Source organism: Micropterus dolomieu, linkage group LG03 (genome assembly GCF_021292245.1).
Source record: "Micropterus dolomieu isolate WLL.071019.BEF.003 ecotype Adirondacks linkage group LG03, ASM2129224v1, whole genome shotgun sequence".
NCBI classification, from domain to species: domain Eukaryota; kingdom Metazoa; phylum Chordata; class Actinopteri; order Centrarchiformes; family Centrarchidae; genus Micropterus; species Micropterus dolomieu.
In genome coordinates, this window is record NC_060152.1 from 28,217,452 (window position 1) to 28,234,420 (window position 16,969).

Below are 16,969 nucleotides of genomic sequence, written 5' to 3' on the forward strand. Positions count from 1 at the left end.
TATATATATATATATATATGTGTGTGTGTATGTGTATATATATATATATGTGTGTGTGTATGTGTATATATATATATATGTGTGTGTGTATGTGTATATATATATATATATATATGTGTGTATGTGTGTATATATATATATATGTATGTATATGTATATATATATATATATATATATATATATATATATATATATATATATATATATATATATGTATGTTTTTTTTCTCTCATGTGCTATGCAAAGACATGTATATGTTAATTTTGCTTGCCAAAAAGTCGTTCACAACAAAGACATATAGTATAGTATAGTATACTATATGTATTGTTGTATAGTATTGTGCAGTGTTGTTATTCATGTATATAAATATACAGTTGGTATTTATTTACCCCAGAAAGGTCAGACCTCTTATGAACAGGCTGTTATAAAACAACAATAAGAGAAATTCAAATAGACTAAAAAGTACAGTCAACACCAGTCACATGCATAGAGAATATGACAGTCCCAAAGGTAATGTGTCAGTTTCTGTAGCCGACTTCTGAAACATGTCATCGGTTCAAAATCATGTTTAAAAGTAGGAAAAGTCATGAAGTATAAAGTGATAGAACAAAGTTGTATGCTCTCTGAGCTGTGTCTAGGACCCCAAACAGTACCTCAGGGTTAAAACATTACAGGGGAAGTCAAACTGTGTCTTTAAACAGCGGCCTTTAGCTCAGCTCAACAGGGAATTCAGTTAGATCGTACACAATCACATCACAGTCCAAAGCTGTGTTTTAGAGAGGTGTTGATGTAACTTTATAGTAATTTTAGAGGTTGTAGTTTGGGGTGTTGTTGATTTGTATTGTTTCCTACTGAGAGGTGTTCGTAGCAGTTTGCCAAACCATTTATATCACTGAGGGTAGACTAACTGTTTTACCAAAAATGTAATCTTAAAGTTAATGCAGGCAGTATTAGACTGCATGATGTTTAGCTAGTTATACCTAATAACTGATTGTATTATTCATGAAATAATGTTTGACAAAAAATAGAGTACATACTGCCAGCCCCATGTACAGTTATGTTAAATTATTCAGGCTTGAAGAGCTTTGGCCAGACATGCTAAACAGTCCAGAAGCAGGGACCTCAGGTATGATACTATAGATCAAAACTTTATTGCTCCTTAATTCTGTTTAGCTGCTTAAGTGAAAAAGTTAAGTAAAAAAGCGTTGACAGGTCGTGTTTATGTGTTATGGAAAACATCAGGATCAGAAAAATTTAAATTATTTTTTGTTTTTTATATGCCCTATTTTATGTCAGTCTGGATGGTAAATCAGTAGGACTATTTTATAATTGTTTGTGTTCAGACAGCAGGCATACAGGATGACTGTAGCTGAGCGATGGGAAATGTCCAGCTTGAAACTGGAGCAGTGTGATGACTCATTTAGTCAATCATTTTAATTCTCACAGAAGCTCTTAATGCCGCTCAGCTCCACTGTGAAAGTGATACAGACGATATACACACACATAATTTGATATTTTGACAATCTACCCTAAAACAGATATTGTTACTATGATACCTTTGTTTTCAACGGTCATTTTGGTGAAATAAACTTAACATAAACAAGTACACATAAGTAATCATTTACATATGACAAAATAGACAAGCTGAAATATTGAGTGAAATCGTAAATACCACCTTTAATTCACTTGCAGATTTACAGAGTGCATATTTTATTTCACGGGGTTCAACCAGGACAACAAAATGTAGGCCTGCACAAAGCTATTGCCTGAAGTGAAGCCACCAGAGTTGCTGAAAATAAAAGTATGCATGTTGGTGGGTGGTTGAGAGTGTTTAAAATAAAGCAGAGCTCGGGGACACAGGGACTCACTGGCTTGTCACCGTGCTATAATAAAATACAGGTGTGACCTCTTCCTCTCAGCAAGTGCTGCTGTCTGTTTAGATGCTGCATTCAATTTATCTCACAGCATTGGCTGACCTAGAAAACAGGTAGTAACACAGTTCACTCTCAGTTTTAATCCGATTATTCCATTGCTGCATTTTAGGTTTGGATCAATGCTCTCTTTACTATTGTGCCTGCTGGTGTGTACACATAGTCAGCAGGGTTAAAGATATCTTAATTTCCTCCCTGAAGAAACAGCCAAATGATTCCTCAAAAGCAGATATTATTGTCACATTAGTGTTTTTTTATTTAAGGTGGCAGATAAATGGATGTTTGGTTTGACACCACAAAGTATGGATGGTACATTTAAATATATAAAAACACAAAACACAGTTGGTCATCTTATACAGTAGGCCTTGCAAAATGATCTGAGAAAATAAGTTGTGCTAGTTCAAACAACACTGTTGTACTAAAGATTTTCTCCATCTGTGCTTTCTATGAAGGAAGGAGCATGAGTTGGACTCTAAAGACGCCATCATCCTCCATCAGTTCTCCAGGCCAAAGAATGGCGTGCCCAGCCTCTCACCCTTCTGCCTCAAAATAGAGACATACCTGCGCATGGTGGATCTGCCTTACCAGGTGATACTCTACAGACTGTCTCAGAGTTTATTAAACACAGAGCTACAGGAGAGGACTCTGAAGTGCTCTTTCCTGTGGCGTTTCTGCACTACACTGCCCAGAGATCACCAGCTGGTCAAACAACCTGCTGTAGCTGGTAGTCTCATGTTGCCTCTTCAGCCATGGCTGCTCATGCTAGCTACCCAGTTCTTCCAATGTTTATACAAAGTGAAACAGCTGTTGCTGCCAGACTTGTAAAACACATTTCTTTCTGTGCGCCAGTAGATTTTTCATGGTGTTGGCGTGCCAAAATGCATAAAGAAGATTGATTATTACAAGTATGCTCTCTTGTGGTTGTGTATTGCACTTCCACAAAGTTAGCTTGACTTGTGTGACACGAAGTCTGTGCAGCAGAAGCCAAGCCAACCATAACTTTAAGGCTCTAGTATGCATTAAACTCCAAAACAATGGACCTTACAATTCCCACTATGCGACCCTATTATGATCTTTCATTACACTCTTCCTGCCAGGTAAATTACCACGTCTTTCAAACTTCAAACCAGTTTTAGATTTTAAAAAGCTTTTACAGAGCCACAGAAGATATTATACATCTGTTGTCACGGGTTGAGTAGTATTCCTCATGACGAGTAAACAGAACTTAGTGTGCAAAATCAGTGGAATGACCCTTGATGGATCCCGACCCAAACGTTTGGAACCACCAGAATACACAATTTTGAAAGTCAGCGGCAGGAAAACAATGCATAAAAAATGTGTGTGTGTGTGTGTAACAACATGCTCTTTTTGACCAGAAAATGTTTCCAGAATCCTGCCTCTTCTCACATGGAGCTGTTTCCCTCTGCAGAATTACTTTGACGGGAAGCTGTCGCCGCAGGGTAAGATGCCCTGGATGGAGTACAACCACGAGCAGGTTTCAGGGTCCGAGTTCATCGTAGACTTTTTGGAGGAGAAGCTGGGTGTCAACCTCAATAAGAATCTCACCCCGCAGGAGATAGCTGTGTCCCGAGCTGTGACCAAAATGGTCGAGGAGCACCTCTACTGGTAGGTGGCTCGTACATACAAGTTACAGCTGTGTCTGTGGAAACCTGTTAGAAATTCTGATTCCGCTTGTTGCTGCAGCCTTGTTTCCGTCTCCGGTCATTCCAATGGAAGAATCAGATCATAAAGGAATTTTACGAATATGAATGTTTTATATTTATACATATTAAATATATATTTTAATGCCTAACATCAATGTTAAACTGTATCAGGAACCACCCACACAGATCGCATTGAAAAACAATGATTTTAACAGCTAAAAACAGATACTATTTTATTATTCCTTATTATTTTACTATATTTTTAATTGTTATTTATTTATACAGCCTTTGAACCCTGGCTGACTCAATCCTCACCATCAGTTTTGCGTTATTATCAGCCTTTGTTGTGGTGAGTCACACGAGGACCTCCTGGGTGAGAAACACTCTGCTGCTTGTAAATCGTTTACCACTGGTCCCACAGCTCAGAGTGTTTTCCATTACCTAAAAGCTCCATCCATCTTCTACTATCCTACCGTCCCCCAACTCCCTCACACGCGCACTGATCTGATATTGTTTGAATCAGTGTGATGAGGCCCATTCTCCTCTACTCTACACATTCTGAACTAAACACGTGGATCCTAGTTCTCGCATTCAGGGCATTTAAATGGTTTTCATCTACTAACAAAGACAGTAAATGAAGATTTGACACATGTAGCCTTGCTGTTTAGTGTGTTTACAAATGTTGTAATTGGGTAGAACATAGATGTGAAATTGTTCCATCTGTGTGTTGTAAACAGGGAATTCTAATGAATTTCTTTAAGGTCATTCATGTAACCCACATCCTCGCTCCCTGTCTCCTTGTGTCATCTCCTTGATCTCCTGTCTCTGCTCCTCCACCCACCCTGTGCCACATTACCTATTGATTGAATTATTTATGTCAGGGAAGGGCAGTGTGGCTGCATGGTGCTCTTTGAAGGGTTATAGAGCTACAATACAGCAGCAATGGATGGTTAGATACACACACACACACACACATACACACACACACACACACACTGTTTCCCACCAGCCCTTCTGATTAATGATGCTATAAACAATAAGACAACAGGAAACTGAAAATCTAAAAACTGTAGCAACTGTGCGTTATGCTTTATCCACCATTGCTATTTAAGCAGTTACTTGAATTATAAGTTTGTTAGAGATAATAGCCAACAAAGAAAACTAGCCTTTCAGAAATGTTATTTTCATTCCCAATACTTCTCCCAAAGCTGCACTAACCAATATGTTTTATGTTAACAGTGGAGAATTATCACCCAGTTACATTTAGCTCCACTGTGCATTTTAGCCTCTTTAATCTCCCTGATTTGTTACCTGCAAACAACCTCTGCTCATCAGTCCTGTTTCCAGCAGCAGCAAGCAACTGTTTTCAGTAAAAAATATTCAATAAACCCACTATACACTACCGGCCCAGCACCAAACAGACAGACTAACAACATTAGGGACTAGCTGGTGAACATAGTGGAGCATTTAGTAGCTAAAAAGCCAGACTTTTTTCCTACAACAATATTTTGAAATTAACTGAAAACGCAATTAAGTGGTGTAATTAGTGGAGTTTTTGGAAACAAATGGTTGATTTGGTAACGAAAATTTTATTGAAGTCATTTCATATATCAGTGGCTCATTTAAGTAGCAATGGAGATTTCTGTTTTTCTTTAACCTTGCAAAAAAAGTGAAGTAAATTGAATCATATTTGTGCTTCCATAAAGTCTTACTCCAAGTGTGTCCCCTCCAAAGTTGTTATGAAACACTCTTGCCTAAAAATCATTACATTGTCCTCTAGTTGCATCTTCACTCCATACATATGTAGGGCAATTCTGAATTAATCAGTGACAACACAATCATTTCTATCTACCTCAACTTTCAGGCAATTAAGACCTCACCAAGTGGTGGAAGTGGTAAAAAAGCTACCGACTGCAACTAAAACATGAATAAAGGAACAAATAGGTCACTTGCCTGTGTCTTCATGCATCCCCTGTCTACCTTCCTCAAAGTGAATGGCAAAATCTTTATTAGATATTTTAATCCACTACGTAAGCTAGATTTTTCCTTCTGGAAACAAAGCACAGTACATCCTTTTGACGTATCAGATAATATTACAGGAAGTAGCATACAGCCCCAGGACAGTCACCACTCCCAGATGTAATATCAGCCAGATGCTTTAATTCAATTCAAAATATTAAGAGACCAGTCATCTAACAGAAGGCGGCAGCCTAGAGACAGAAGGCTCATAGTGTTAGCCACATCAGGAATATGACATGAGACATTCAGGCGAGCTGAGGAAGAAGCTCATGACTTGTGTATTGCCACCAGGGTGGTGTGAGAAAGTGCAAATCTATAAGGGGATAGCAGCTTAATCTTATTAGTGTCTGCAAGCAGAAGCAGCTTGGCTGGAAAAAAAAGCCATCAACAGAGCAGAGTCGACAATGAATGTACCAAACGTCAGAGACAGTTACTCTTTTCATTATATATGTTCTAAAGAGATTAATCCAGGAGAAACAAGTTTCTACTATTGGTGTCCTTTATTAAATCTATAATGGTCACAGAGGAGGAGATGCAGATGAAGAGAAGCAGAGTTAGAGAGGGATTTAGAGGCTTTGAGTCAGGCTTGTTTGCACACAGGATCTGTCTACTTTTGTAAAGACAAATCTCTACTTGACATCATGATGGCTCATGTAGCTGCCCAGGTTTCCTTTTTTTACACAAGCAAGAGGGTATCTGAATGACTCAATAAAGAGACTGTGCAATGCAGCAGTAAGTGAGTGTTTGTCATCCAACAGTTCAAATCCAAATCTGTAATGGAATTTCTTGTGTGCATATGTCATCTTTTCTCCACCATCCTATTTCTATGTGAGAGACAACGACCGACTCCGAGCTGACAGTTTGAAGGGCTGAATATTTCATGTTGTCTTCTGGCAGCGAGTCGAGAGCAGTACAGCTGATAAATGGGCAGCGGGACATGCTGTATGTGGTTGTTCCCTTATTGATTGGGACGAGGTTAATTGTCAATAGACATAAAGCTTTGTTGGAAACAGGACAGAAGTGCTGAATCTCCAATGAAAAGGTCTTATTGTTGCCACTACTGTACACCCTGCCGGTCAGATCGAACTCAGTCGCTTCCTTATTTTCAGAACCGCATATGCTGATAAGGAATTGCAGTTCTGGTGTATGGAATTGCTTTTGGTATCATGGAATTATCATATGCTGATGATATTGAAAAATTACATATAACTCGCTTGTTTTACAAAATGACTGAGTACTGAGTCTATACATCGTAGTAAAGTGCTTTTCAAAGTTTTTCCTAGCTCGCTAGCAACACACTCACACACTGATGGCAACACCACACAGGGGCCAGCCATCAATGTCTTGCCCAAGGACACTTTGATATGTGGACAGGAAGAGGTGGGGATCGAACTGCCAACCCTGTGATCAATGGACAATCCTGCTCTGACACAATTAGGGAACCAGTGATAACATGCTGCGTGTGTTCTTTCAGGACGATAGCCTACTGTCAGTGGGTGGACAACCTGGAGGAAACTCAGAAGCTTCTGGCGATGAGCGGCCCTCTGAGTGACACGCTGAAGTGGCTCCTGGGTCACCTGAACGGCAGCATGGTGCGCAGGGAGATGTATGGCCATGGCATCGGACGCTTCTCTAAAGAGGAGGTCTACACACTGATGGAGAAAGACATGAGGACGCTGGCCACACTGCTGGGTAGGAAGAGGATTGTATGTGTGTGTGTGTGTGGATAAGCATTCTTATGGCTCTTCTCTAAACCTTTGCCATTAATATGTTTTCCATTAGGACTACCACTTACCTCATGATTTATGAGCAATAACCTATGTATATAGGGGTGGCTTTGAGTGGTCGAAAAGACTAGAAAGGCACTATACAATACGGAGCATTTACAGTACATTACACTCATGTAATCTACAGAATAACAAGATTTTATATTTGGGATATTACTAACCATTACCCATTATTTGTTACTACAAATCCCTAGCCATTAGCAGGAAGAATTCTTTTTTGTTTCTAAAAGCACTGGATAGTCTCAAATTGTTCAGGTTGGTGGATTAAATGTGACAATTTTTCTGGCTGGCATAAATGGCCTAATGAAGCATTAGCATTAATGACTTATAGACTCTCACCAGTTATTTCAGAACACATATGCACAGTGACGTATCCTGGGAAGAAAAGGCAACTTTTAAAATATCAACCGATAATTAACGTGTGTCCTAGAATTATGTAGCATGTAAATGTATTTAATTTCCTTGCAGAAAACATCCCAAAGATGTATTCATGTATGTGCTTTCCATATGTGCCAATACAAAATATACAGTATCTGTCCCGGCATCCGTGTTTGTACTTAGTGAGCTATAGAAGGGATGAATGAGAAGAGGGAAAGTTCTGGACATCAGCCACAGGGATACAATATCAGAGTGTTCAGATGGAAACAAAGAGTCAAATGCTGGAAAGAAACGTAATTTGCATCGATCTGTTTGTGCCATTTCAACGGATGGCCACTTGTTGTAAAATGGAAGGTTTTCCTAGAGTGGAAGCATCAGTGCACTCTGCTAACACGCTGCTTCTCTTTTAATGTTTTGCTGTTTCATCCTCAAATGCCAAAGTGTGAATCTAAAATCTGCTGTTGCTGAACAGGAAGTGCAGCTCTTCCAGCTTTAAGAGGAAATCTGTTTATTTTGAAGTGTACTCTCTGAAGAAGCGGGGAAGGAGAAGATCACTGATTGAGCATAAATCATATTTAAGGCCACAAAGACTTAATATGAACTATTTGTACTTGGCCTTACTATAGTAAATCAGTTCCCCTTTGTTTCATGTACATTGGCTACGTTTCTATGACAGATTTCAATGTTGGGGGTAATGTGAGATACTTGTTGGAGGAGATCAGTCTCTTCAGAAGGAACTGAATTATTTCAATAGATTGACCTTTTCTTCTGCTACAAAGAAAACAGACAACTTCTTACTAAGTAAATGAGGACATAGATGTATTGTGTAGAAGCTCAACTAATTTGAGAAAATAGAAATTATGATTTGATTAAAAAAACTATATCCTTACATTTGTGTTATATAACTAGTTATAAGTTAACTAGTTAGCAGTTAGACATAGAAATAGTTAGCTAAAGTATACGGATAAAATAGGTAGCTAAGGGAGCACAAACAGTTGAAATAATTACCTAAAATCAGTGTACAAACAGGTGAAGTAATTAGTCTAGCTAAAAGTAATGGGCAATAGTTAACGTTAGCTAAAATACAGTAGTTAGCTAAAAGTGATTGATACATGGATAAGAAGTGGTAGTAGTAGAAAATTTAATTGTATGAAAAAATGTTATAACAATATCCACTCTTTGTTTTGTTATTTAACTTTAACCAGTTTAAATTCCAATAAATGAGGAGTGTTTTTGATGAAGGGGTACTTAAGTTCATCTGAGCTGCCTGTGGGGGGACAAAAAAGGTTCAGATTACTTTTTTGCTCACAAATATAGGGTTGCTATTGCCAGTTAACCATCATTACTGTGTTTATTTCTATGTTGTTTTATTATTTTAGAACAATATCTTAAAAGATAAATAAAAAAAAAAAAAAAGACCAATAAATAAAAACAAATTATTCAAATTACTGTTTCTTCTCTGTCATGTAGGAGATAAGAAGTACTTTATGGGCTCTAAGATGTCAACATTAGATGCTACAGTGTTTGGACTTCTAGCCCAGGCTATGTGGACTCTGCCTGGGACACGACCAGAGCAACTCATCAAAGGTCAGTGGATCAGACATGAGTGGAACAGAAGATAACAGTGAACTAAATTGATTGAATGAATAAATTAAATCCTTAAATAATCACTGTAGATAATGTTGCTTTAGTTTGAGCTTTATTATTACCCTGTTTGCAGTATATAAGCATAATTTTCAATGTCATTTCCAGTTTTCCTTGCTGGTTTGTCATACATGTATTTTTCTGTTCCAGCCACTAGATGGCAGTGATATTCTACTGCCATAAAGTGCTGCTGACACAGGCTTTGATTGTTGCTTTCACATCTTGCACACAGTAGGGAACACTTGGGTCTCTTATCTTTTCAGAGAGCAAAATCAGAGCTCATAATGTCCCAAATGAAGATTCTGTGTTGTCGTATTGATACATAATCTATGATGAAAGGGCTCATAGTGAAGAGATTAAACAAAATATGTCTCACAAAGTATCCCAGATGTATTGGATTCATCTGTATCAAACTCAAAATGTCAGCAAGCACCAGTGATACCTCCTGCTGGCTTTAACTGTACCTTTAAAAGCTTGTGCATGTGAACTTGCCATGTCTAATGTCTTTTACAGGAGAGTTGATCAACCTGGCCATGTTCTGCGAGCGGATGCGGAGGAGGTTCTGGCCCGAGTGGTTTGTGGAGGTGGAGGATCTTTATTATGACGGAGACAGTGAGAGCAGCAACGACGGCTCCCCTACAGGCCTGCTGGACTTTGGCCTCTTCTCCAGGACTGACACTCTGGACGGCAGCGACACCAGCAGCCAGTCTGCCGGACACACGCACACACACTCCCCGGACTCTGACCGCTCACTCTTTGACTCAGATGTGGGAACGGGATCTGACAATGACATTCATCTTAAGGAGGAGTTAATGCCTGACCTGGAGGTTTGACCTGACAATAGCTTTGATTGGCTCTCAGATTGAGACTGACAGGAGGCTGGAATTGTGTTGGTTAGCCTGAAAAATCTGGCAACCTGAACATGTTGTCAGACAACAACTCTCACAGCTGAAGAAACTATTCCAGCTCCTCCACCTCTTAATACCCCAAATGATATACCTTCCAGATGGACGGACTGGGTATTATTATGCAGAGCATACAAATGGAATCTCTTAATACACATGCTATTGTATGGTTTATCCCTTCCTGTAGTGTCAAAACTGTCCCTGTGGCAGTTTCTCTTTGCCTTATTTGTCTTGTCCCAAGATACGGAAGCTGGTGTGAAAGGTTAACACAAAGGAAACATCTCATGAAAAGTGCGGAGACGACAGAAGAGTGCTGTAGACAAGACAGGTGGCACTTCACTTGCTATGAAACGATGCAACTAATCACCACTCTGCCGTGTGTCTTAATGCACAAACCCATTTGAACGGGTGGAGATTGATCATGTGGCTAAAAGGAACAGCTGCTGTGTCTCAGCTGTTAACCATCAGTGTGCTGGAGAGGAAACACAGATGACACTGAGTGCCAGTCTATGCCCTAGATTGATCCTCATGTCATGTCCTTTATGCTACTGTATGTGGGAAGAACCTGTATCAAAACATAATGTATGTGTCATCAGACCGCAACCCCAGATGTAGGCCGATGGTATCTGGTAAGTCAGAAGGAAAATGAGCAGATATGTGCCTGTTTCATTTACCGTTTATCATCCTTATTTGCTTGCACTTTGTTGTTAATGTATAAAGCTGTAAATTGTACATTTGACCACTAGATGGAGTCAGCAGTCAGCCTTATGCGTCCTTTATTCTGTAACATCAAGGTCATTCCACCCTGAGGACCTGCAGTCTATTTAACACAGCAAATGATTTCTCCTTCAGTCCTAAACTTTAATATTGTGGTTCCCATTCATAGGTAACCTGTCCGTGTGTGTGTGTGTGTGTAGGTGTGTAGGTGTGATGTGCGTATGCCTGCATACTTGCATACTGCAACAAATCAGCCTTAGTTCTCTCAGACTAAAGAAATTGGTGAAAATAGTCTGTGACAGTTTTTGTTGTGATATAATTTATTATCAGTGCCACTTTATTATTCTGTCTATATGATCTAATGTGTCAAATATATATATTTTGTTAATCTATGTTTTGTTATTGCTCTCAAAGAGAGATGTTATTTTGCACTAATGGAAATTAATTTTCACCTTATTTCAATGGGAGCTTTCTGCTATAGTGATAGAGGATAGGACAAATGAATGGAAAACATAAAAGTGTATATCAGTAGTACAGGACGCTGAGTGTTCTGATTGTGCTGTGAGGGGACTGTGCAGCTTATGTTGGCATTGTGTGTATGAATTTTACTGGGTGTGAATGTCGTCAATGAAGCATTTGATGAAGGGTTTTTGGAGAGACAGAATACCAAATCAACAGAACTGAACATTGTTAGTTTAAAAATCATGGCTGTAAAATGGACCAATACGTGTTGGGAAGTGTTTGCTTTTTTTTCACATTTAGCTTGGTGGAAGTGCTCGTAATGGCAATACGATGGCTGTAAAAAGATATTGGTACATATAGAGTAGATGTGACTTAGGGGTCAGTTCACCCAAATTACAAAAGAAAGAGCATTATTGAGCCATGCAGATAGCTTTGGTTTTATTTTTCCAGGTTTCCGATATACATGTAAATGCAGATATATTTATATATCTGTAAGATTTCTACCTCTGCCTCAATACAATAAAGAGGGATGGAATTTTGTTTGTGGTGCTCATAGTATTAAAAACAGACATCAAAAATTTAAAATCCATCCAGTTCCTGTTTCAGTACAGGACACAGGACACACTGTCAACAGTTTTCACAAGGGCTATTTCTTTGGTTAAAATTAACTCCAGTGAAAACTGTAATATCACTTTTTCAAATAAAATCAAGTTCAAGCTAATGATAGCTAACATAAATTGTACACATAGCATAATCCTAAACCACTTTTTTTGACGTTATGTTTATTCGCGGTGCCTCCACTCACATAAATGTTGCGCTAACAGGGACTTTGGATGTGTTGTTGTGACAATGTTACTGCAAGGTAATTAACAGACTTACCTTTATCCATGATTTTTCCATGTATGGTGTCAAATCCAAAATGCTTTTCCTGTCAAATGGTGGTTTAAATTTGAAAGGGACAGCTTTAGCCCCAGCAGCCTCTCTGGACATGCTTTTTCGATTCCATAGAGAATTACCTCTCATCAGCTCTAATTTTTTAATGCAGCAGGCAGCTGTTTTCATTAAAAACGCTTTGATAAACCCACTATACCCTACCTGCCCAGCACCAAACAGCAAACACACAAATTTACAGCTGGTGCTTGTAGCTGGTGAACATGCTGGAACATTTAGCTGCTTAACGGACAGATACTTCCCTCAGGAGATGGTGGATGGCAAAAAGCAGGACCAGAAACATGGCTCCAGATGAATACCACTGTTCCTCCATGTCTGCTAGATGTGTAGACAAGCAACTGTTTGCTAACATGCTTGCCACATAATATATCAGTGTTTACATCTTGTTTCTGCAGCCCCCAAGTGGTCAAAAAGTCAGTTAATGCAGCTTTAAATATAATTTGTCAATGCTCTGAGCACCATAAACACCTTGGGGTAATAAAATATGTGAAGATGTGTTTTTTTGCAGTTTGGATGAAGTGACCCTTCAAATGAGAAGCCTGACTATAGATAGGTGAGTTAGTGACAGAAGGCCGGAGTTTGATCCAGATACTGGGACTCTAGAGACAACCTTCTTCCATCGTGTCGTCCTGGGGTTCGCATCCTGGCCTGGGCTGTGTACTTTGCAGTCACCTCATCCAGGCTGGACATCATATACAGTTGGACTGCTTTAATCAAGCCATATTAAAATTAAATGTCTTGTTATTGGAACCGTGTCATAACATTACTGCTGGGGTAATGTAAATATTGTATGTGTGACAAAGTGTACCATACTGTATGTGGAGCTGACTGACTGATCAAACTAACTATGGAAGTGCAGTCACAAACTGGAGCGAGTGGATGATTTCAATAAAGAATAGCTGTGACAATTTGAAACAGGCCATCGTTGTGAGTTTAATTTACTAACTTATCACGTGTCTCAGGTTAATAAAAGGGTGTTGATGTCATGATGCTGTTTTATTGAGTTCTGCACTGTAGTTTGGTAATCATAATAGCCCACAGATTGTGTTATGTTGTCATAACTCTGACTGAATTTTATGTGTGCACTTGTGTGTTTTCAATCAGGCTAACAAGTCGCAATCATTCAGGTGCGGAGGGGGGCTGATTAAGACTCTGCCAGCCGCTGGAGGCGAGACAGGAGGAGAGAGGAGCAGGAACTGGAAGAGGAAAAGTTACAACAGGGGTGGGGGAAAAATTAGGGGGCTAGAAGGAAGTTGAACCAGGGCAAAGAGGCGAAACAAAAGGTGGAAGTAACCAGGAGCAAGAGGAGAAGGAAGGATAAAGAGGAGGAGAGGAGCAGGTGGTGGAGAGGAGAGAAGGGGTGAAGAGGCCAGGACTGAGGAGTGAAGGGAAAGAGGGAAGTCACTGGGGAGGAGGAAAGGAGTATCAAGAGTTTTAAGAGGAAGATAGAGGAGGAGAATGGAGGTTGCAGAAGGGAGAGGAGAGGAGAAGAGGAGATGAGATGAGATGAGGAGGCGGCTGGGCTAGGGGCCCGGGGATGAGAAGCGAGGGCCACGGATCAGGAACCAGGCTCCCGGGGGACGGAGCAGGTGCAGCCTGTGAGCAAGGCCTTTGGGCCCGAAGGGGCTGCCAGAGCTTAAAACAATCTGCACTGCTCCTTTTTTAATTTGGCTCTCTGAACAGCCCACCCTCCACACTGACTGTCTCTCCCTCTCTCTCTCTCTCTCTCTCTCTCTCTCTCTCTCTTTCTCTCTGCTTAACAGATCAGCGATCCACAAAGAGGGGTAAACACACACAGAGCAAAATTAAAATCGGAACTCCCCTGGCACGGCAAAACAAATTAGAGCAAACAAATTACAGAGAGTCAACACACAAACAGTGGAGCATCTGTGGCTCTCTGGACTACTGGAGCCGGTGGCTACCTCCCACACCACCACCACCTCCACCTATACATGTTCACCATAAACTGTGTGTCAATCTTACACACACACTCTTAACATATTGTCTTTAAATCACTGTGTTTAAAACACTCCTCCGTATGGTGTTTTGGGGCAGAGGTTTAAGTAAACATCTTTCTTCTTTTGCATGTTTAGAATCAGCTTCAGAGGGTTTAATGATTGATGATTAGTGGATGTATGTTTATGAGCATCTGTGTGTCATGCACATTAATACATGTGCAGTAGTGCAGTCTTGAATACCAATTAAGTGTTTAAATTAGGCTACAGCGGTGCTTTGAGCTTTGAGCTAACTTCAGTGTGCTGACATGGTCACAGTTTTAATGCTAACATGCTGATGTTTAGCAGGTATAATAGTTACCATATTCACCATCTTAGTTTAGTGTGTTACATTGTAACATTTACTAATAAGCACCAAACACAAATTACAGCTGAGGCTGATTTAGCCATAAACCTAAGTATTGGACAAATTTGAAATTATAAACTAATGATGGTGCTAGACAAAACGTCAAAGACATCACCAAAGTTGTTTCAATCCAATTGGTGTTGAGATATTTCACTCACACACATAAATGTCTAACTCATTGGTGACGCTAGAGGAAAGGGCAGAGGCTCACCAAAGTGATTAGCGTTTTCTTTTTCCCATTATCTGGGGACCATGAATGTCTGTACATTGTAGATATTTTCAGTCTGAACCAAACTAATGGGCTGACCGACCAATTGGTTGACCGAATCATGGCCCACGTCTCTGGTGTGGCTAAAAAATATAGGCTAACATCAGTGAGGAACATCAGGATTCGGCGTCAGTGCCACAAGAATCAAACGCAAGGGCCACCTTTCAGAGCTCATACAGGGCAAATCAGTTGTTGAAGTACTGATACCAACTTTTTTCATTTAGTCATAAAGGCTATACCGTATATTCCAAGCTATTCTCGACCTGCTTTCAAAAGGAATTGTGAGAAATGTTGGGACTCACAAGCCGAAGTAGGCAAGTCATTTTCTTTACAATTTGGAACTTATTTTTGCGGCTTTGGCCAACATGTCTGGCATTTCTGTTAACATTGTCCTCACCTGACTGCTCAAGCTTCTTACCCTGTCAAACGTCTTTTTGGCAATGCTGGTGTATTCCCAGAGCTCTGCTATTACTTTGGTGAACAAATACTTAGCATATAAATGATAGTCAACACTATGAAAATATGATCCAACTTGTAACAAAATGGTATTTTCCATTAAGGGTTAGTGGAGCCACTAAAAATGCAAATTACAACAAAACTAATGAAATGCACTGCACACCACAGATCTTAAACAACGCAACTATATCTTTCAATCGTAGTTCTTATGATCTGTTCTGAATTTCTCTGTATATCATATAAATTTTAAAATGTAATTGAATGAAATTTAAAAATGAGGGAAGAAATTGTTTAACTAGCATTTAATGATCATTAAAAATTCAATCAGTTTTGTGTTTTTGTTTTAATTTCTATTTATTATTATGTGTGTGCGTGTGTGAGCTCACTTGGTCTTGGCTGGCCCTCTCCCTCAGCCCCGTGGCCCCTCTGGCCCTCTGGCAGTGGCTGTGGCCTGTCCATCTGCCTCCTACTGTCTGGGTCTGGTGGGACAGGGGCCATGGAAGACCCCCCCACACCCCTCTCAAACCTCCCCCCACCAAACACCCTCACCAGCCCCCAGGCCAGCTGCTCAGGCCCTAGAATCTGCACAGCGCTGCCAGGTGGGCCCCAGGACACACAGTTGGACCCCTACACAAACACACGAGTACACGGAGGAGCACACAAACACACACACACACACACACACACACACACACACACACTCTCTCACAATACCAACACATATGCTCAGTAAGCCTCTTTACAAATGGACGCCATACAGCACACATGGTTACACGGGTGGCCCACATGACAAAACTTCCTCTCTCTTACACACACTCATTGTACACGTGTGCCAACCCTTTAACACACAGCCTTTGCATGCTCAGGTGTTTCCCACAGCACCCTATAATGGTTTGAGTTCACAGGGGTGGAACACCAACAGGTGGCGCTGTTTTCTTTACTAATTACAGCTTTATTTATTCATTGGCATGTGGAAGCTTCCAGATGACTTTGGCTGGCCTGCTCATTCACAGGATAAAAGCCAGTATGTGTGTGTGTGTGTGTGTTGTGTGTGTGTGTGTGTGTTTCATACCATGTATGAGTGTGTGCCAGGATGCTTTCTTCTCTCCTGTGGGACACAAGCCATCACCTGCCTTTTAGTGTTCATAAGATACCATGCAGTATCTTTGATATGTTCTCCTTTAAGTATTTTCTTTACTGGAACAAAATGGTCGTGTTAGATGAGATATTGTGTCATTTATAAGCTTTGTCTACCAATGCCAACAGACCCAACAGGATACTCATGTGGCCCATGTATTCAATAAACTTGCTGGTAAACAGGTAGAGTCACATCTGAGTGGCAAAACCACAACGTGTTGTTTATAATACTGTATCATCCTGTTCAAAGAAGGAGCTCCACAGGGATCAGTACTTGAACCACTTTTGT

The 16,969-nt window shown here is 40.1% G+C and overlaps 1 protein-coding gene across 2 annotated transcripts in view; it reads left to right on the forward strand.

Moving 5' to 3' along the window:
- Positions 1–12,046, forward strand: part of faxcb (failed axon connections homolog, metaxin like GST domain containing b) — a 16,022-nt gene extending 3,976 nt beyond the window's left edge. For both annotated transcript variants that reach the window (XM_046045079.1, XM_046045078.1), the window contains 5 exons: positions 2,384–2,519; positions 3,361–3,557; positions 7,089–7,306; positions 9,250–9,366; positions 9,937–12,046. In XM_046045079.1, the coding sequence (XP_045901035.1) occupies positions 2,384–2,519; positions 3,361–3,557; positions 7,089–7,306; positions 9,250–9,366; positions 9,937–10,256 (988 nt within the window). In that variant the 3' untranslated portion in view covers positions 10,257–12,046. The remainder of the gene's footprint in view (positions 1–2,383; positions 2,520–3,360; positions 3,558–7,088; positions 7,307–9,249; positions 9,367–9,936) is intronic.
- The last annotated feature ends 4,923 nt before the right edge of the window (positions 12,047–16,969 follow it).